The sequence below is a fragment of the Notolepis coatsorum genome (assembly GCF_963971535.1).
Source record: "Notolepis coatsorum genome assembly, chromosome: 3".
Classification (NCBI taxonomy): domain Eukaryota; kingdom Metazoa; phylum Chordata; class Actinopteri; order Aulopiformes; family Paralepididae; genus Notolepis; species Notolepis coatsorum.
The window spans coordinates 196,766,113-196,788,079 of NC_140167.1; the positions used below are offsets into that span (position 1 = coordinate 196,766,113).

The following is a 21,967-nucleotide window of genomic DNA, read 5'->3' on the forward strand; positions in this document are numbered from 1 at the left end:
AAATGATTATCTCTCAGGGAGTTTAGAAACACACACCCCCCCCCCTCCCATGCATTTACCTTTCAATAAGCTACCCCTTTTAGAGAGTACATGTTTTTCTTTTCTTTTAGTTAAATCAATTTTGTCCCCAGATTTTGTCTATTGTTGTTGTTGTCTTATGATGCAGAAATGTGTGTGTGTGTAAATCTGATGAAATTGATGTTTTCATCAGACTGATTTAGTGTTATATGTGTGCGTGTGATGGTTCCATTAACTTCCATACATTGTGTATGTAACAATCGTACAAATGATTGGTGTTTGAGAAGGATGTGGTGATAGGAGAGTGTGTGTGCGTGAGGACGGTGCACTGTGTGTCTATGGATTAAGAGCGTTGTTTATGCATCAGGTGATCAACTCGGAGGGCACGTGGGTGCAGCTGGATAAGAACAGCGTGGTGGAGTTCTGCGAGAGTGACGAGGGAGAGGCCTGGTCACTGGCCAGAGACTGCGGAGGAAACCAGTACCTTCGTCACGATGACGGTGAGACACGGTGCAGTGGAACTACATTGTAGATAAACTTTTTTTATTTATTTTTGTATAAGGAAGTTGCATTGTTCATTTCAATACGTGTAATAGTACAGTAGTCCACACACACACACACACACACACACACATGTGCATTCAGTTAAGTTGGAATATGACTGTAATACAAACAGTTCAGTTTGTCAGGTACATGCAACACAGATTACAGTGTTTACATGTCTGCTTGAGAAAATACCATGTTCTGCAATAAAGATTATTGAAGTGAGATGAACAGACTGAACTTTATTTTATTAGATAAGACATGTTGACAAAGTTTTACTTTGCAGTTGAAAAAAGGTAATAAATTAAATTTGATCCAAAAAAAATACTATCGTATCGTGACGCAAGTATCGTGATAGTATCGTATCGTGAGGTCTCTGGCGATTCCCACCCCTAGTCCCAATACATATACCGTACTTTTCGCACTATAAGCCGCACCTGACTATAAGCCGCAGCAGCTAAATTGAATGATGTGTACATATATAAGCCGCACTGGACTATAAGCCGCAGGTGTTTTAATGTTTAATTACCATATGTAATTAGCATTGGGACACAATACTGTCAGACAAATAACAAGAATTAACTCATTTACAAGTTGTATTAAGTTTAGCAAATAAGGGAACAGATAAATAACATTTCAATGCAGTCAAAAAAGCAATATTTTGATTTTTACATTTTCGGGTTTGGTCACGTCGAGTCACATATAAGCCGCACCGTTATATAAGCCGCAGGGTCGAAAAATGGGGGAAAAAGCCGCGGCTTATAGTCCGAAAAGTACGGTAATCTATCCAACACATTTAATGTAAACTCAGTTTTATTTAACATGTTTTGTTGTTGAGGAATAATCTTGGGTAGTAGATTGATATGGTCTAGTTAACAGCCATCTAGATGAGACGTTATCGCCATACATGGAACACAGATTATAATCTTCAAATACATTCAAAACGAGAAGTTTGGGGAAAGTTTGATGAATATTTTCGGAATTGTCTGGGTGGTTGGGGTCACTCTGTCGCGTTCAAATACAACGCAAAACAACATTTTGAGGTGGCACGAACAAAGACGATGGAAAGACGCGAACAGAGGCAGCTTACCCTCTAGGTGGCGCTAACGCATTTTCAGCTCTAGCGAGAAATTCGCCAGGGATGACGGAGCAAGTGTGGGTATATTGTCACAATGAATAAATAGACTGCAGTGAATGCTCTGTAGCTTAAATATATATTGAAAAAGGTTACGTTTAGAAATAGTCTCGTTTTTGTAAAGGTCAACGATGCCACCGCCGCCACCGAACACACTAGCCTGTCTTCGTGCCAGGCTTCGGCAGCGCATCAACGGTCAAGCCGACGCGAGTTCCAGCGAGAGATGACATTTCTCTCTTTGCGCTGCATCTGAACATACTGTTGACTCCCTGTTGCAGAGCAAGTCCTACTGGAGCACGGGGCCCAGACCCCACCGCCCAGCCCCTTCTCCGTGCAGGCCTTCAACAGGGCCACCAGCTCCAACGGAGCCCCGGGCTTCGACTACGGCCTCTCCAACAACAAAGGTGAGATCCGGCTCGGTCGCCTCCGCAGGCCAAGGCTGTACGATACCGCGTCACTTCTGGAGTGACATGAGGTTCTGTTCAGAGAGTGCAGGCCGAGGCTGTACGATACCACGTCACTTCTGGAGTGACATGAGGTTCTGTTCTAACCTGGGAGTAAAAAAAACTATATAGAGATAGTGTCACGTTCAGCAGAATACTCAGTTACTCTGTATATAGAGATAGTGTCACGTTCAGCAGAATACTCAGTTACTCTGTATATAGAGATAGTGTCACGTTCAGCAGAATACTCAGTAACTCTGTATATAGAGATAGTGTCACGTTCAGCAGAATACTCAGTAACTCTGTATATAGAGATAGTGTCACGTTCAGCAGAATACTCAGTAACTCTGTATATAGAGATAGTGTCACGTTCAGCAGAATACTCAGTTACTCTGTATATAGAGATAGTGTCACGTTCAGCAGAATACTCAGTTACTCTGTATATAGAGAGTGTCACATTCAGCAGAATACTCAGTAACTCTGTATATAGAGATAGTGTCACGTTCAGCAGAATACTCAGTTACTCTGTATATAGAGATAGTGTCACGTTCAGCAGAATACTCAGTAACTCTGTATATAGAGATAGTGTCACGTTCAGCAGAATACTCAGTAACTCTGTATATAGAGATAGTGTCACGTTCAGCAGAATACTCAGTAACGCTGTATATAGAGATAGTGTCACGTTCAGCAGAATACTCAGTAACTCTGTATATAGAGATAGTGTCACGTTCAGCAGAATACTCAGTAACTCTGTATATAGAGATAGTGTCACGTTCAGCAGAATACTCAGTAACTCTGTATATAGAGATAGTGTCACGTTCAGCAGAATACTCAGTAACTCTGTATATAGAGATAGTGTCACGTTCAGCAGAATACTCAGTAACTCTGTATATAGAGATAGTGTCACGTTCAGCAGAATACTCTGTAACTCTGTATATAGAGATAGTGTCACGTTCAGCAGAATACTCAGTAACTCTGTATATAGAGATAGTGTCACGTTCAGCAGAATACTCAGTAACTCTGTATATAGAGATAGTGTCACGTTCAGCAGAATACTCAGTTACTCTGTATATAGAGATAGTGTCACGTTCAGCAGAATACTCAGTAACTCTGTATATAGAGATAGTGTCACGTTCAGCAGAATACTCAGTAACTCTGTATATAGAGATAGTGTCACGTTCAGCAGAATACTCAGTAACGCTGTATATAGAGATAGTGTCACGTTCAGCAGAATACTCAGTAACTCTGTATATAGAGATAGTGTCACGTTCAGCAGAATACTCAGTAACTCTGTATATAGAGATAGTGTCACGTTCAGCAGAATACTCAGTAACTCTGTATATAGAGATAGTGTCACGTTCAGCAGAATACTCAGTAACTCTGTATATAGAGATAGTGTCACGTTCAGCAGAATACTCAGTAACTCTGTATATAGAGATAGTGTCACGTTCAGCAGAATACTCAGTAACTCTGTATATAGAGATAGTGTCACGTTCAGCAGAATACTCAGTAACTCTGTATATAGAGATAGTGTCACGTTCAGCAGAATACTCAGTAACTCTGTATATAGAGATAGTGTCACGTTCAGCAGAATACTCAGTAACTCTGTATATAGAGATAGTGTCACGTTCAGCAGAATACTCAGTAACTCTGTATATAGAGATAGTGTCACGTTCAGCAGAATACTCAGTAACTCTGTATATAGAGATAGTGTCACGTTCAGCAGAATACTCAGTAACGCTGTATATAGAGATAGTGTCACGTTCAGCAGAATACTCAGTAACGCTGTATATAGAGATAGTGTCACGTTCAGCAGAATACTCAGTAACTCTGTATATAGAGATAGTGTCACGTTCAGCAGAATACTCAGTTACTCTGTATATAGAGATAGTGTCACGTTCAGCAGAATACTCAGTTACTAAGAATAGAAATGTAACCTTTGACCAATCTTCCCCTTCCTTGATCTAGAAGGGTATTTTTTTGTGGCACAAGGCAAAGAAGCACATCTATGGAACATATTGAAAAAAATATATATGTAGTATATTTATATAGATGCGAAGCACCTCATAGGACTCACTCACTCACTCACTTAGTCAATCTGCTGCTAGTGGCAGTTCACAGACATGGCATTTTATGCCAAAACTAGGGCTGACCCCTATTAGTCGATTAGTCGACTAATCGGTCGAAAGGAGCCGTAGTCGACCAGCCAACCTCTTAGTAGAATATTTAACTAAAAAAAATACAAAAAATTAATTATTTATTTTATTTAATTTTTTTATCATTCTTTCGCAAAGAAAAGAGGCATAGAAGCGTGGCTAACGCTAATGGCACGCATACCAGAAGCTAACTGCCTACAAAAACAGGCACAGAGGCACTGAAAGAGGATTTCACCCATCTAATGAACACACTAGACTAGACAAATATCAAGATGTATCCATCAGTGGACCAATTGCATGCTTTTGCAGAGGAAAAGAAGCCTTCCGTCGACTCCTTCAGACATTAAGCACCCCCCACAGCCCAAATGGAATGATACATTTTTTTTTTACGAATTTACAAATATTATTATTATTTTTTATTTTTTTTGTCAACCAATATTCGACCGGACCATCCAAATCCTTAGTCGGCGACAGCCCTAGCCAAAACTATTTCTATCCATCCTGCAACTTGCCAGTGATTCTCTGGCCATTCAGATGTTAGCTTTTAAATGCACCACCTTGTGCACTGCCATGAACTTGTCTCTCCACATTGACTAGCATGGCACTGCCATGAACTTGTCTCTCCACATTGACTAGCATGGCACTGCCATGAACTTGTCTCTCCACATTGACTAGCATGGCACTGCCATGAACTTGTCTCTCCACATTGACTAGCATGGCACTGCCATGAACTTGTCTCTCCACATTGACTAGCATGGCACTGCCATGAACTTGTCTCTCCACATTGACTAGCATGGCACTGCCATGAACTTGTCTCTCCACATTGACTAGCATGGCACTGCCATGAACTTGTCTCTCCACATTGACTAGCATGGCACTGCCATGAACTTGTCTCTCCACATTGACTAGCATGGCACTGCCATGAACTTGTCTCTCCACATTGACTAGCATGGCACTGCCATGAACTTGTCTCTCCACATTGACTAGCATGGCACTGCCATGAACTTGTCTCTCCACATTGACTAGCACGACATTGTCCCAAAAACGCTGCAGCGTCCTTCACTAGAGTAACATTGTCCACTGCCTTGGCAAGAGCACTGCAATAGAACCGTGGTCCATTTCTTGCCCACGCTTTTCTCCTGTGTTGCGCAGTTGCTGACCAATCGGACCTCCTGCCAAGGAGTGTCATCACCAATAGTATTGGGGAGGGGCGTGTTTGGCCGGTTGTATGTGGAGTTGCCTACAGAAGTGTTTTTCGCTCATGTCTGAATGCCCAGCATGCAGCTGTGTTAAGCTAGCTGTGCTCTGTTGCGGCTAACAATGAGGCCCCACCAAACACTTTGAAAACCTTATGACCAAGATTCGTCATTTCACCTCAATTCACTTTCTATGGCAAGCTAGCAATTTGCTGCCCTGGACATGTTTCATGTAATAGCTTAGGACACTAAATTCTAGTCAAGTCAAGAGTTTTATTTGTCACGGCATACAAGTATACAATGAAATGCGGGTGGTCTTGCCCGCAACGATGTGCAATACAGTAGTACAACATATAATAGAATCCAATAGACAACATTGTGCAATAAACAGGTAACATAGTGGGACATCACGGTATTTGTACATAGTTATTTACAGAGCATGAAGGACATGCTAGGTCCCTTGGTAGTGCAATACACTGTTACTATACTATTTTTAAAGTGACCTTTCTTTGTGGCCATAAGTGTGGGCGTGTGCAGCATGAGTGAGTGCTTTCTCATGTTAAAGTGGCTGCTAGTGTGCGAGCGTGCACAGCGTGTGTGTCGTGTGTGTGCTAATGTGTGCTTGTGTGTGTACTGTGTAGGGTTCAGTGTTCTGTGACCCTCAGTGTTCATTGTTCAAGGCTCTGATGGCCTGGGGGAAGAAGCTGAGCCGAAGCCTCTCTGTCCTAGTAGCTGGTGTTCGCAGGCGTCTGCCTGACCTCAGCAGCTGGAACAGGCTGTTATTGGGGTGGTGAGGGTCTTTCATTATTCTGCAGGCTCTGGATTTGCACCTCTTGTTGTATAGAACCTGCAGGGGAGGTAGTGCAATACCCGTGGTACGCTCGGCAGAGCGCACCACTCTCTGTAGGGCCTTCTTGTCCTGTGCCGTGCTGTTGCCAAACCAGGCAGTGATGTTTCCAGTCAGAATGCTCTCTACAGCTCCGGAGTAGAAGGACTGGAGTATCTTCCCCGATACTCTGAACTTCCTTAACTGTCTCAGGTGGTAGAGGCGCTGCTTCGCCTTTTTTACAACTGTGTCTATGTGTGTTGACCATGTCAGATCCTCTGAGATGTGGACCCCCAGGTACTTAAAGCTGCTCACCCTGTCCACGGTGGCCCCGTTTATCCTCAGTGGTGTGTGTGTCTCCTGCTGTCCTCTCCTATAATCCACGATCAGCTCCTTGGTTTTACCAATGTTCAGGAGCAGGCTGTTGTCCTGGCACCAGCGTTCCAGTACCTCAACCTCCTCCCGGTAGGCCTTCTCGTCGTTGTCCGAGATCAGCCCCACCACCACCGTGTCGTCTGCGAACTTCACTATGGAGTTGCAGCTGAACTTGGCCACACAGTCGTGTGTGTATAGTGAGTACAGCAGGGGGCTCAGAACTAGAGATGTTCCGATACCATTTTTTCCTTTCCGATCCGATTCCGATACCTAAGCTTTGGGTATCGGCCGATACCGATACTTATCCGATACCAGTGCATACATAAAAAAAAAAAACGATATTATATAAATCTTTTATAAATTTTTTTTTTTTTTTTTTAACAAATACTGTTTTATATATACTGTTTTTTAGTCATAACTAGAAAGTAATGGTATTTATTCAACAACAGGTGATTGTATAGATTTGTATTAGTATCATTAATCAATGAGTATGGGGCTTCAGCACTGCAGATATACCCTACTCCAATGATCCACACGGACATTATACGTTGCTGCACTCGCTACCCACTGGCTCTGCAGATATACCCTACTCAGTCTGTCTACAAGGCTCCGTTCAGTAGCAGTCGGATCTGTTGTGATTTTTGCACAATAAATATTCAACATTCTCTTTTGAGACTCCGCCTCAGACTCTTATCATTTGGCACTAAAAGCTAAACATTGTCGCCGATATGGCTGTCCGCAACATGTCATTAATTGTGTACGCGACGTGCAATTGTGCAATGACGACGTTACCGTTAGCTAGCATGAGCTACCGGTATATGGGAAGACCATAGAAGACTAACGTTACTGGTGACATTGTGATTTAACTTGGAATACTCCTTTGCCAACTTGCTGTACTTTGCTTGCAGGTCTGCAGCCATTATTGCTGGATTATATGAATAGCCCCAACTTTAGCCAAGGTAATGTTAAAGCTAGCTTTCGGTTAGCTGTTCAATGCTAATAACACCAGCCACCAAGCGAACCCATGAGCTCCCCGTCAACACCGCTCTGTCGGGACGATGACATTTAAGAAAGTATCTGCTGTTAAAATGACAAATGGCATTGACACTTTAATCGATTAAGCACACGTTTGTTTTATAATGCTTACTCAACAGACCACAGTGTTGTTGATAAATTACGTCATATGGTATCGGAGCGCAGCATTAGAGGGTACTCGCCGATACCGATACCAGCATTTTAGCCAGTATCGGCGGCTTTTCCGATACTGGTATCGGTATCGGAACAACTCTACTCAGAACACAGCCCTGGGGGGACCCGATGCTCAGGGTTATGGTGTTGGAGGTCTGACCCCCCACCCTGACCGCCTGGGGTCTTTCACTCAGAAAGTCCAGTACCCAGGCGCTCAGAGCGGAGCTCAGACCCAGCTCGATCAGCTTGTCCACCAGTCTGGTGGGGACTATGGTGTTGAATGCTGAGCTGTAGTCAATGAACAACAGTCTCACATAGCCCCCCTTCTGACGGTCCAGGTGAGAGAGGGTACTGTGCAGTACTTGGGAGACCGCATCGTCAGTGGACCTGTTTGGCCTGTATGCAAATTGCATAGGGTCCATATCGCTGGCGAGGGAGGCACAAATGTGATCCTTGACCAGCCTCTCGAAACATTTCATGGCCACAGAGGTGAGTGCCACCGGTCTGTAGTCATTGAGACCTGCTGGGGAGGGTTTCTTTGGTACCGGGATAATGGTAGACATCTTGAAGCAGGCAGGGACCACTGACTCCTTCAGGGATCGATTAAATATGGTGGTGAACACAGGGGCTAGCTGGTTAGCACAGGACTTGAGTAGGCGTCCTGTTATTCCATCTGGGCCAGCCGCCTTCCTGGTGTTCACCTGCATAAATGCTCTTCTCACAGTGTACCGTCAATGAGAGAGCGTCCCCGCCCCCCCGCGGATGCCCCCCCCCCCCCTCCACAACAGCCGGCGCACCAGTGACGTCACTAGCCGTTGAGCTAGCAGTGCCACTGTTTGCCCCAAACCGCGCGTAGAAGGTGTTGAGCTGGTCCGCAAGGGAGGCGTCGTCGCTCCCCATTGAGGGGGCGCTGACTTTGTAGTCAGTTATAGTCCTCAGTCCCTGCCATAAGCCTCTTGTGTCATTCTGTGCCATTTGTGCCTCCATCTTGTCGGCATACGTCCTCTTAGCAAGTTTAACAGCCTTGCGCAGAGTGTAGACTGTTGTCTTGTACTCTTCCATGTTTCCTGACTCTCTGCCCAGGTTATAAGCAGTGGTGCGAGAGTTCAGGGCTGCTCTGATAGTACTGTCCACCCATGGTTTCTGGTTCGGGAACACCCTCGCCTTTTTTGTGGGGACAATACTATCAGCGAGTGTTGTTATGAAGCTCACCACAGTGTCTGTGAACTCGCTGATGTCACTGGTGCTCCTCTCGAGCATTCCCCAGTCGACGTCATCGAGTGCGTCCTGAAGCGTGGCCTCTGATTGGTCGGTCCATCTTTTTACCTCACGTGACACGACAGCGTCACGTGATCTTTGTTTGTAAGCAGTGAATTCTATATGGTGAAAAGGTAGATGAAGTATAGCATCTATAAAGCTTGATATGCATGCCAGCTTAGATTCAAATGTGCCCAACACTCCTGGGTTCTATTGCCCCTTCTGGTTGTCATCAATTATTTTATGTATTATATTTTGAGTGCCAGATCGGCTTGCAGACGTCCAATGTTATGTTCAACATCTACCTTGCAAGGGCCCACATGTGGGCCCTCTTGATTTTCCTACCGGCGACCACTAGTGGCTCGGGTGTGCATATTTTGTAATACAATATATATATCGAATTAAAGCCCCATTTGTTGCCTGCCGATAGCCCTTTCAGGTGACAAAATCCGTTCAGTGGTTCTCGAGTTACATGCCGATATTTAAGGCTTGCGCAAAGTACACGGTATTGCGCAAATACTACTCCCGACTCTTGGGGCTCTAGTTCCGTCAATCATTTGGCGATCTCGAAAATGATTGGACAGGGTTGTAGCCAATGAGTGTGACTTTCAAATGATACCCCACATGGGGATGTACAAATCAGGGATCTAGGTGAAAAGTTATGAGTGAAAACGGGAAGAGAAAAACCGCAGAATTAATTGAAGTCTATGAGAAAACAGAGCTTTTCTTTTGTACACAGTTTACCAAAATCACTCCTAATCACTCATTTCTGAACGGATCTTTATGAAATTTGGACATGTACTACATAAGACTTCAGGCTATGGATCTCGGGAATTTTTTAAGCCATACGTATTTCTGGGGAAATAGTACTTCTGGACTACTAACTACTACAGAAAAACTTGAGTAACAAGTTTTTCTACAACTCAAGTTCAGACTTATGTTACTCTATTTCATTACCACTAAAGGTGAGTTCTCCTTATTGTATCAGAAACCGCAGAATGTCATCTTCCAAAAGAGACCAGGCTCATGCATGTGGTATAAGTATAAAGTATAGTATTTTGGTTTGCAAAAAAAGTATGCAGTCCTCAAAAACGAAAACTAAAATGGCAAATTTTGGGGGCGCCTGTTACTACACATATTGCACCATCTGAAAGTAAGGCTATATGCAAACCCCCGGCAGTCGTGAAGACATTGGAAGTCACGTCACTGTGAATACTTCGCATCTATGAGTCTTAAGTGTGATGCAGTACGGATCGATCAATCCTTCAAGAGTTGCATGTGGCGCGAGTTAGTCACTGATCTCCCATCCATGTTGTTGAGTTGTGCATGCTTCTTCTCATGTCTCCTTGAGAAATCATGCCTAACATCACTGCTATGTCAGGCGTTAAGTGTCTCGTCTTGTCTTGCCTGTCTCGTCTGTCTCGTCTATGTGTGCATGGGCCAGTCGGTGTGCGCTTTCCGTCAAGCTGGACTTGACGTCTCTTTGCCCCCCCCCCCCCCCCCCCGCCACCCATCCAAGTGACACAACGGGGTTCACCCTGTCACCGACGACAACTGGCCCTAAACACTACCTTGTAACATCACCCATCCCCCCTTTCCCTACCTCGTTACTTGATTTGCTCCCTTCCAAACCCCCACCTCACCCTTACCTTAAGTGCCTTGTGGGAGACAATTGATTGATTGATCGATGGACAAGTCGGATGCTTCATGAGGAGTTCCTCCTACAAGCCTAGTGTAAAGCTGTAGCTCTCCCCCTTCCTTTGTCTTCCACATTTTGCAGGTGACCGGTTGAGCACCACACTGACTACCGCTCAGTCTGGGCCCTTCCTCCCGGCCGCTCCCACCTCCTCCTCCTCCGTATTTGAGCAAGCCGCCCAACCTCCCTCCTCCTCCTCCCTTGTCCACAGTCCATTTGTGTTTGGACAGTCCCCCTCCCAACTGTCACAGCCGCAACCACAGCTTCCGAGTAAGTCTGTCTGTCTGACAGTGTCGGCGCTTGCTTGCACAGGTGCTTGGTCCTCCTCCCCGAAACCCCCCCCCCCCCCCACCCCTCGCTTTATTATTTTTTTTGTCCTTCCTTCTCTAGCCCTTTTTTTGGTTTTTCCCCCGATGGGTGGTCAATGTGTGACACATAACAATACTGTGTTATGTTCTACTGAAGTTGTCTTGGGCTGAGCTGCTTGTCCCTTCCTTGTTTAGTCAGCGTTTTCCTCCTCCTCCTCATCTTCATCATCCCTGCTTTAACCTGAGCTCTGCAGCTTCCATTCTCGCGTAAAGGAACACTCCAACATTTTGGGAAATTAGCTTACCGTCTTCTCCTGAGAGAGACAAGAAGATAGTTTCCTCTCTGTGCATTCAGTAGAAAGCTATCTGGCTGCATGTTAGCCTAGCTTAGCACAATGAATGGAAGCGGGCATGACTGGTTAGCCTAGGCATTGTCCAACGAACACCTCTCCCGAAGGCTAACCAGTCATGTCCGCTTCCATTAATTTTGCTAAGCTAGGATAACATGCAGCCAGATAGCTTTCTACTGAATGCACAGAGAGGAAACTGGTATCTATCTATCTTGTCTCTCTCTGGAGAAGATGGTAAGCTAATTTCCAAAAATGTTGGCGTGTTCCTTTAACGACCTGCTTTACACTCCACACAGCCCAGGGCTCCGCTGAAAATAGCAACTAAGTCTGCTTAGTTCCTTGTTTTCAGTGTAGAATGGCCTGCTTAATGCACCACAACGGCACTATCTGTTTATTACGGATCATTTGTATTTTTAGGTGCAGTAGCTAATAGTTGCATTTGACAGAAAATTCCCTAGTTTTGGGAAAGTGATCCTTGAGAGTAGATCTATATCTATCTATCTATCTATCTATCTATCTATCTATCTATCTATCTACAGTATCTATCTATCTATCTACAGTATCTATCTGTCTGTCTGTGTGGATCCATCTATCTGTCTTTGTCCATCTCCGTCGGTCTCTCTCTGTCTCACTCTCTATCATTACCTCTGATAATGTCCCCTGTGTCTCGTCTCTGTCTATTTAACCTTCTCACCTTTGTCTGTTTATCCATTTGTCTTTCTGTTGATCTGTCTTTGTGTGTCTGTCATCTGTCATTATCTCTCTGCCTCACACTATATATATATATATATATATATATATATATATATATATATATATATATATATATATATATATATATATATATATATATATATATATATATATAATATCGCCTATTTCTCGTCTCTTTGGCTCTTTCTATTCCACCCTCTCGCCCCATGTCTCCACCCCCCATCTCTCTGTGTTTGTCTCCCTGCGTTCCTGCCTTGTTTATATCACCTTGCCGCTGTTCTCCGCTGTAGATGGTTCACCGTGCAGGCTTGCTTCTCACAGCCTGTCTGCGGCTGGGCATGATGGTACCGCTCTCTCATCTCTCGCTCTCAGGCAAAAGGGTGGGTAACCAACCAGCATGCACGCCTCCTTCAGACTCAGCTGAAGGTTGGGTAGGAAGTGATTTTAATAATAATAAAAAAAAACAAAAACAAGATCTATCCTTTATTTAAATACCCCCCCCCCCTTATTTTACCCTCTGTGAATAAGAATTTGGTAGAGTTGGTGTGCATACCTTAAGATCCCTGTCTGTGCAGCATACACACCAACATTGGGAACATATTTCTAGTGTTTTCCCAAAGATCCAGCATTAACTCATATCCTCTTCAGTATCTATATCTGACTGAAGTGGATTTAATAGGTCAAATCAATAAAGGGATTGTCGTTTTCACCCAGTCAGCGTTATTTCACCCGGCGCTAAAGAATCCTTCACATCCCGATTTGTTAAGCTATGGGACCCACAAATGTGTCACGCGCCTTCTCCCGGCGGTCCCCGCGTGACAACAGTAGTAATATGTTTGTGATATAGTGATGGTTCAATGAGCCCCGGGTCCCACGACGAGGATGATGGAGGAAATCTGTGTAAGAAACCAAACCAGGCTTCTTGTTGTTACTACATTGTTAAGGAATGACAGAATAACCAGCGTTCCACACTCTCCTACTCTCAGAAACCTTCGCTTTTGGCCTGAAAAGAGTGGGCGTTGCTAATGTTTTGTAACTCAGTGGTTGGTTTCAGTTAAAGGTCAGCGATGTTGACGGGATAATCAGTAGCAAAATAGGAATAAGGTTAGTCGTCAGGTTGATGCTTCGTAGGGTTTGATGGCTAATGGGGGTCTATGGCTAATAGCCCCCCCCCTTTTTTTGGTGGGGTCATTTTGTCGGTTTACAGTGTATTTGGGGTGAGAAGTAAAGTGACAGTTTACAGGAGGATTGTGTCGCTAACAAGCCTAACCTTAAGAGCCACATTGATAACGACCGGATATTGCAATTTCATTCCGCCCCCACTACGAGAATGCACTGGAGCTGGTGACGTCGGGTGACATGAGATACGGTGCAATCTTTTTCTTTTTTTTTACTGTTGCTTCGAAATTCATAAATCCCCTGCCTTAGCAGAGAGATAACTCGATATTATAAGACCTTGTTCAAGGTAAAGAGCCTGTGTGAACCACCGACGAAGCTAGTTTTAACCACCCTTATTTGGGCAGAAGCATTACGACACACGTGAGAGGTCTATGGCCTTTGATGTAGGTATCCAATCCTGGTGCTGATCACGGGTCACAAACTAGGCTGGTTAGGGAACTGCATGTGTCCATCTACAGATCTCAGGGCTGGACTCCATGTACCATCAGCTTCTCCATGAACCATTAGCGGTCATCCATTCTCAAGATACTGTCAGTTGATAGATGGTCAGACCTAAAGTAAAAACATGGGATCTAGGGTGTTCTTTGGGGGGGAAATTGTCACCCAACATCGTCATTTGTCTTTTGAGGAATAACATCTCATTTAAACATTTTGAAGTCTTGTTTATTTCATTTCATTTTCTTCCCTTCTTTTCACCCCCCCCCCCCCCCCCCCCCCCCCCTCAGTTTCCCTTCCATTAATCCCTTTGATTTACCCCTCAGAGGTTGAGTGCTGTGCCCACAGTTGGAATGGATGCGCTGCTGCTACTGGACCACGCGTCTTTCTCGGTGTAATGATTTCCTTTTTAAACCGAATGTTTAGGTGACCGAGGGAACCCGGTGTCCGGCGCGCGGCCCATGTCCCCGGCCTCCAAACACCGGCAGGAGAGCAGGTCCCCCAAGCAGGAGAACCGAGGTGGCCGCTCCTTGGACCAGGGTCGGGTCAGGACGGGCGAGGGCAGCCTCTCGGCCAGCGAGGCCCTGATCCTGCGCTCGGACACGGGCAAGCTGAGGTCCGACTCCCACAGCCGCTCGCACTCCCCCAACCACAACACCCTGCAGGCCCTGAAAGCGGACGGGCGAACCTCGGGGGTTCGGGGCGAGTCTCCCAACCCCGGCTCCCGCTCCTCCTCCCCCAAACAGAAGGGCCTGTCCTCGGGCAGGTCCAGTCCCTCCAGCACCTCTTCCCCGCGTTCCACCTCTCCCCAAAATGAGAAGAACCTCCCACCCAAAGTCAGCCCGTCCTCCAAGGCCCGACTAGACCCGCCAAGGGAGAGGTCCAAGTCGGACTCGTACACCCTGGACCCCGACACGCTGAGAAAGAAAAAGGTTCCCCTCACGGAGCCTCTCCGCGGACGGTCTACCTCCCCGAAACCCAAACTGTCCCCCAAAGAGCCGAACAAAGGAGGGATCGGTAACACGGAGAACCGGGCTCCCTCTCCACACGTGACCCAGGAGAACCTCCACAGCGAGGTCGTGGAGGTGTGCACCTCCGGCGCGCTCCTCTCCAACGACGAGAGCAACGAGGAGAATGCGGAGTTGCGTAACGCAGAGGAGGGCTTGTCGAAGGTGCACTTCAGCATAGGAAAAGCCCCCGTGAAGGAGGAGCAGGAGGGCCGCTCGTCCCCCAAGGTGAGCCGTAAGACCTCCAGCAGGCACGTGCGCCCCAAGAAGGACAAGTCAGGGCCTCTGTTCAAAGGTGAGAGTACGTCGAGGCTGACGGAGCCCGCCAAGCACGCCATGTCGCCCTCGGTGGCCGAATGCGCCCGGGCGGTCTTTGCGTCGTTCCTGTGGCACGAGGGTATCGTCCACGACGCCATGGCCTGCTCCTCCTTCCTGAAGTTCAACCCGGACCTGACCAAAGAGCACGCGCCCATCCGCAGCTCCCTGCAGGGGGCGGAGGAGAAGGAGACCAAGTTGAAGAACCGCCACTCCTTGGAGATCTCCTCGGCTCTGAACATGTTCAACATCGCCCCGCACGGCCCGGACATCTCCAAGATGGGCAGCATCAACAAGAACAAGGTGCTGTCCATGCTGAAGGAGCCCCCGCTGCCGGAGAAGTGCGAGGACGGGAAGGGGGACGGCGTCTCCTACGAGACGAACTCGCACCCCGCCATGAGGGTCAAGTCCATCTTGCCGCTGACCTTACAGCACCTGGTGTCCTTCTGGGAGGATATCTCCCTGGCAACGATCAAAGCCGCCACTCAGAACATGATCTTCCCGAGCCCGGGGTCCAGCGCCATCCTGAAGAAGAAGGAGCACGAGAAAGACGGCAAGAAGGCGAGGAAGGAGAAGAAGAAGAGGGAGAAGCAGGAGGTGCGGCCCAGGGGGAACCTGTTCGGGGAGATGGCCCAGCTAGCCATGGGAGGACCTGAGAAGGACACCATCTGTGAGCTGTGTGGAGAGTCCCACCCTTACCCCGTCACCTACCACATGAGACAAGCTCACCCAGGTAAGACCATGGGTTTGGGTTGGTCATTTCATACAACTGGAGCTGAAAAATTATTATTATGCTCATGCTAAGATGCTGTCCATGGTAATACGTTCCGTCCTGTGTTACCATATATATATATATATATACACACACACACATCTGGCTGTACATACCTGCACATAATCCTCTTACATATCTGTAGATACTACATCTATATCTGAACATATCCCTTAACGGAACGTAGGCCAAGTGCGTCCACATTTGTATAGGATTCTATCACATTTTCATAACAATAGCACCCTGCGCCGTTTTCATTGAGGTTTCTTACAAATTAACGATGCTTTATCTTGTCCTTTATATGCCGATTATCATTAGAATCTTAAATTGTACCATATGTCCCCCTTTAGACAACATATGTAATGCTACCAGCGCACTTTTGTTAAGATAATTAGTTGGCCATTCGCGGTCGCTATACCGAGGTTGCAGTAATAGTTTAACGCTGTTCAGATCACGTCGGAGAATATAGACCCATCCCAGTGACCTGCGACCTGTGCTAACGCTCTTGGGAAATGCAGTGTTGTAGTTCTCAACATTTTCAGCCTTTAATTTTAAACCAATGCTGCCATCTACTGACAACAAAAAAGTGTTGTCTAATCGTCACCTTTAGAGTCACTTCCGTATACAGCGCCGCCCCAAACCCATTCTAGAGATTCCCACTTTTTGCTGGGAGTGGGGCGTGGCCGTATTTGGTCCCAGACAATAAGAGTGGCTGCAATTGGTCACCGTGACGTTACCTACTCTTACTAGTTACGCTGCTGGCCAGTGTGACTACTACCATACTGTCCTTATACTTGTATCACTGACTGTACATATTAATATTACAACTCTGTACATTAATCTGATTAGAACGACACACATTTATATTTAGTCATTTATTTTAATCACACGTACATTGTATATCGCTGTTGCACTTTACTGTTAAATGTTCACTCTGGTTGGATGCCAAACTTCTTTCCGTTGTACTGTCCTTGTGCCGTATAATAACGACAATACATTTGAATCTTAATCTAATCTAAAATATCCTCGTCAGGCTGCGGTCGCTACGCCGGGGGCCAGGGCTACAACAGCATAGGTCACTTCTGTGGCGGCTGGGCAGGGAACTGTGGAGACGGAGGAATAGGAGGCAGCACCTGGTACCTGGTGTGTGACCGCTGTCGGGAGAAGTACCTGAGGGAGAAGCAGACGGCGGCCAGGGAGAAGGTAGCGTTACCAGCCGCGCGGCCCGAACACTCTCCTGTCACACCGTGTTAGGAATACACATACACCCACATTTCACACTTAAATGGGAACTCCAATATGTTCTTTCCATGGCATAGGGAAGTTCAGTCGATGTGTTGTGAACCATGAGCTACTCTCACCCCAAAGCCAGAAACCAGAGAAGTAAGACTCAAACTTGTGTCTACTCTGTGCATACAAAGTCTGGAGATGATCACTGGGAGACTGATTTTGTGGACCCACCGAAAGTTTATTTTCTTTTCTATACCAAAATGAGCTTTATTCTATGGTAGTGTTCTCAGTTCTGAAAGAGAAAATGTACCCATATACTCAGAACATTCCCCTGGCTACTCTTCAGTGTCAGTGGCCCATTAGTTAGTTAGTTGTTCATGGAGCAGCATCGGATTTCATACTTGATGACATCGCAAGGTTTTTGGGAGAGAGTTGTTCATATAATCACTAGACCACGGGAGTAACGTATTGTATTGAATACTGCAAATGGGGTGTAGATCCCCTTTGAGATGCAGCCAAAATGGTATTTCCCCCCCCTGGCCCAGGTTAAACAGTCCAGGAAGAAGCCCCTGCAGGTGAAGACCCCGCGGGCGCTGCCCACCATGGAGGCCCACCAGGTGATCCGGGCCAACGCTCTGTTCCTGCTGTCCCTGAGCAGCGCGGCGGAGCCCAGCATGCTCTGCCACCACCCTTCCCGGCCCCTGCACTCCCAGCTGCCCAGCCTGAAGGAAGGCGTCTCAGACGACCTGCCCAACAAGATAGGTTGCCTCTACCTGCAGACGCTCGCCAGGTACCTAATAACTCAGCCACCTCTGTAACATATAATGAAGCATTTATAAAGAGTTAGAAACGGTTCATACTGTATGTGGCACGCGACGACTCACCGGTTCCCTCCCACCCTTCAGGCAACACACTGAGAACTTTGGCTCCTACCCGGACGACAACCTCTTCCAGGACGAGATGAGGTACCTGCGCTCCACCTCTGTGCCCGCCCCGTACATCTCGGTCACCCCTGACGCCTGCCCCAATGTGTTCGAAGAACCAGAGAGCAACATGAAGTCCATGCCTCCCAGGTAGGGCTGTCCCCGACTAAGGATTTGGATAGTCGACTATGATTGGACGAAATTTGCAGATAGTCGACTGTTAGTCGACTAAAAAAAAAAAAAAAAAAAAAAAAAAAACGTATAACACACACACATATATATATATATATATATATATATATATATATATATATATATATATATTATTTTTTGGTTATCATTCCATTTGGGCTGTCGGGGGTGCTTAATGTCTGAAGGAGTCGACTGAAGGCTTCTTGTCCTCTGCAAAAGCATGCAATTGGTCCACTGATGGATACATCTTGATATAGCACTTTGAGATTTTTACAAATGTAAAGTGCGGTACAAATTGAATTTATTATTATTATTATTATATTTGTCTAGTCTAGTGTGTTCATTAGACAGGTGAAATCCTCTTTCAGTGCCTCTGTGCCTGTTTTCTTAGGCAGTTAGCCTCTGGTATACGTGCCATTAGCGTTAGCCACGCTTCTAGGCCTCTTTTCTTTTGGAAAGAATGATAAAAAAGAAAATATATATATTTTATAATTTATTTTTTCTTTTGTATTCGACTAAGAGGTTGGCAGTCGACTACGGCTCCTTTCGACCGATTAGTAGACTATTCGACTAATAGGGGTCAGCCCTACTCCCAGGTAATCTGTAAATGCCTCCTCGTTGTCACCTGAGGGATTCCTCCCATCCCCGCAACCTTTAAAAAAAAAAAAAAAAGCTGATGGAATCTGAGGTCATGAGTAATTGTTTGCTTGCTAGACTAAAGTTGTGTGTTTGTTTGTGTTTGTTTGCGTGTCGTCCTCAGTCTCGAGACCAGCCCCATCACAGACAGTGATATGGCCAAGCGCACCGTGTTCCAGAGGTCCTACTCGGTCGTGGCGTCGGAGTATGACAAGCAGCACTCTGCCTCTCCAGCCCGCATCAAAGCCGTGCCCCGACGCAGGGTCCACAGTGGGGACACGGGTAACCAAACCTTCACAGTGGATTTTTTTTTCTTTTCTTTAGATGCAAAGCTGTATCTCTATGACAATGTCACTCATTCAGCAACTCTGTAACTCACTCACGGTTAGCTGCTCTGCCCCCTAGTGGCAACTCACAGGCATGGCTCTTTGTGTATGCTGAGTCCAGGTAACAAGGGAGCTGATAACATGAGCCCATTTGTGTGTGTGCACAAACGGGTTTCCGGTTTGCAAACACACTGTCACCGACTGGCGCTAAAAAAGTACAGACTAAAAGTTTCCTCAAACTAAAACTGGTTTGCCATTTTGCCAAACCAGTGTGACTTTTGCACCTTTTACATAGCTAGCATGGGCATGGATCGGTGGTTTAGAGATCACTAGCATGGCTAACAAATGCAAATACATTGTAATCTGACCAGGATTTACGCTCCTCTTTATTCCGTGGATGCGCACACGCAGAGTATGACGTGGCCGAGTAACCTATTGTTTGTTCATGAGCTGCAACTACTGATGTTAGCTAGCTAACGTGTTGTTCAAGGCAGTTAGCATCAGCGTCATGTTCCCAAAGAGTTCTATACATTTGGGATGAGATGTGACTTCCTGAGGTCTACTGACACTTAGCATCCACTAGGTGGTACTATAATACTACCCATTATATTACGTGTGTGTTGGGCATTGTTGTGTTCCATGTAGAATAGTGATTTCATGTCCTGCTCTCTCTACATACACTAACTCCACATCCTATGGGCAAACTCTGTCTACCTACTTAAAGCATGCAGCGCTTTGCATCTATGACACCATGTGTCCTTGTTCCCCCACGGTATTGGTGAAAGAGCTTTGATGGTGGTGGTTATGAAGTATGAATGAGCTACAGTATAACAAGTCTGTGTAGGAAGGTGGTTCACTCTTGTAGACGCCGCCATCTTAATAATGGGGACCTGAACCCTATCTCTCCTATCCCGTATCTAGAGATCTTTCATAAGATAAGATATTCCTTTATTGATCCTCTTGGAGTCTTGGGGGAGTTCGGGCATAGCAGCATGGGGGAGGGGGGGAGGGGAGGTACAGGTATGGGTAGGGTAATAGGGTAGGGTAATAATATCTGAATATCAAAATATGAGAATGTAAATAGTGTAAACAAAGGTGCAGATGAGGGTCTGTATGCCCTATCAGTTATATTGTATGTTACAATAAATATAGGCAATATAGAATTAGAATCTGAATATATACTATTAGTAAAGTACAGTAAACGTAAACGGTATACACAAGGTGCAGTATACACAAGGTACCCTAACTGGCATGATATACGTCATGCGTTGTAGTCCGTACGCATGCATATCGTCGTTTGTCTCTGGTCAATTACAACAAAGAATTCTTAATTTAGTCAAGAAGGACACATTTCTTATAGAGAAAAAGCCTGTGCCACTGTACAGTTCCCAGCCTTTTAGTAGCGATTTATTATTTCTGTTTTTGTGTTTTATGTGATGTATTGTATACATGCACATGTATTGTGTTCTTGTGTGATGTATCGCACTTTTTATTGCTGTTATCTTGGCCAGGTCTCCCTTGCAAAAGAGATCTCGTATCTCAATGGGACTTCCTGGTTAAATAAAGGTAAAAAAAAAGATTAAAGAAATCTTTATAACTCACATTTCACCTCAAGATGCAGTCAATTGTAATTCCTCTCGACATAAAATCACGTCACATTTAATTATTCCCTTTGTTTGTTTTGTAGCTAGCAGTTGGCAGTGTTGTTGCCGCCACCTTCAGTGTTACAGATCTCCTCATTCAAAACGACCACAGTGATCCGTCTGCTTGCTGTATAGACCGTCGCTGCTACGACACGGCATCATGCCATGTTGACCTCTTCTCCCCTCCCCCATCCAGAAGTGGGCTCCTCGCTGCTGCGCCACCCCTCCCCAGAACTGTCCCGGCTCATCTCGGCGCACGGCTCCCTCAGTAAGGGGGAGAGGAACTTCCAGTGGCCTGTCCTGGCATTTGTCATCCAGCACCACGATCTGGAGGGCCTGGAGGTGGCCATGAGGCACGCGCTGCGGAAGTCCGCCTGCAGGGTGTTTGCCATGGAGGTATGGACGACGTCATAATCTCCTGGGCCTCTCCCTCTGTGTTGTATTCATGAAACTTAGGCCCCGTTTAGACGGAAACGCTAGCAGGTGAATCCGCAAAAATATTTTTGCTGATGTGCCTTTCGTTTATACGGAAACTGCGTTTTTACGGGGTGAAACCGCAAAAAAGTGAGACTACCTTCCAGGGTGGAATTCCTAGAAACGCAAAAGCTTTGCGATCTCGTCTAAACTATCAAAACGTATAAATCTGTTAAAACGATGACGAAAGGATTGTCACGGCTCTGGTCGCGCGTACTGCTTACGTCACAGGTAGCAGGTATGCGCCAGTAGCCGAGACGTAAACAAAGCAAGTATGTCTGACTTATATCAACGGAGATCACCTGAAGGCTACATTGGCAGTACTTTTAACCCTTTCACTGCCACACGACAGAAGGTTAACCCTTACTATCACACAACCGGCTGTCGTGTGGCAGTGAAACTGTTAAATACACAAGAATCTGTCCCGCGGCGTGAGTGACTCTGCTTTGGTGCAATCACATTCCCCATCCACAGTCTGCGAATCAGAGGCAGAGTAGGGCGGGTCTTCACAGCACGTCATGTGACATATGCGCCAATCGTGTGACAGTGGGGCTCCGTCGTCCCGAGTCGTTACAGCGTCGTCTGCACGCAGAATTCCATCCCAAAACGCTTGTCTAAACGTAAAATTAA

The 21,967-nt window shown here is 46.0% G+C and overlaps 1 protein-coding gene across 24 annotated transcripts in view; it reads left to right on the forward strand.

Annotated features, from left to right (window-relative positions):
- The window catches only part of mycbp2 (MYC binding protein 2), a 253,033-nt gene that overhangs the window by 181,848 nt on the left and 49,218 nt on the right, over positions 1-21,967 (forward strand). For 23 of the 24 annotated variants that reach the window (XM_084309692.1, XM_084309678.1, XM_084309680.1 and 20 more), the window contains 8 exons: positions 386-518; positions 1,975-2,100; positions 14,246-15,874; positions 16,947-17,116; positions 17,689-17,933; positions 18,049-18,216; positions 19,019-19,176; positions 21,060-21,259. In XM_084309692.1, coding sequence (XP_084165818.1) covers positions 386-518; positions 1,975-2,100; positions 14,246-15,874; positions 16,947-17,116; positions 17,689-17,933; positions 18,049-18,216; positions 19,019-19,176; positions 21,060-21,259 — 2,829 coding nt within the window. The remainder of the gene's footprint in view (positions 1-385; positions 519-1,974; positions 2,101-14,245; positions 15,875-16,946; positions 17,117-17,688; positions 17,934-18,048; positions 18,217-19,018; positions 19,177-21,059; positions 21,260-21,967) is intronic. The other variant, XM_084309676.1, reaches the window with a different exon arrangement.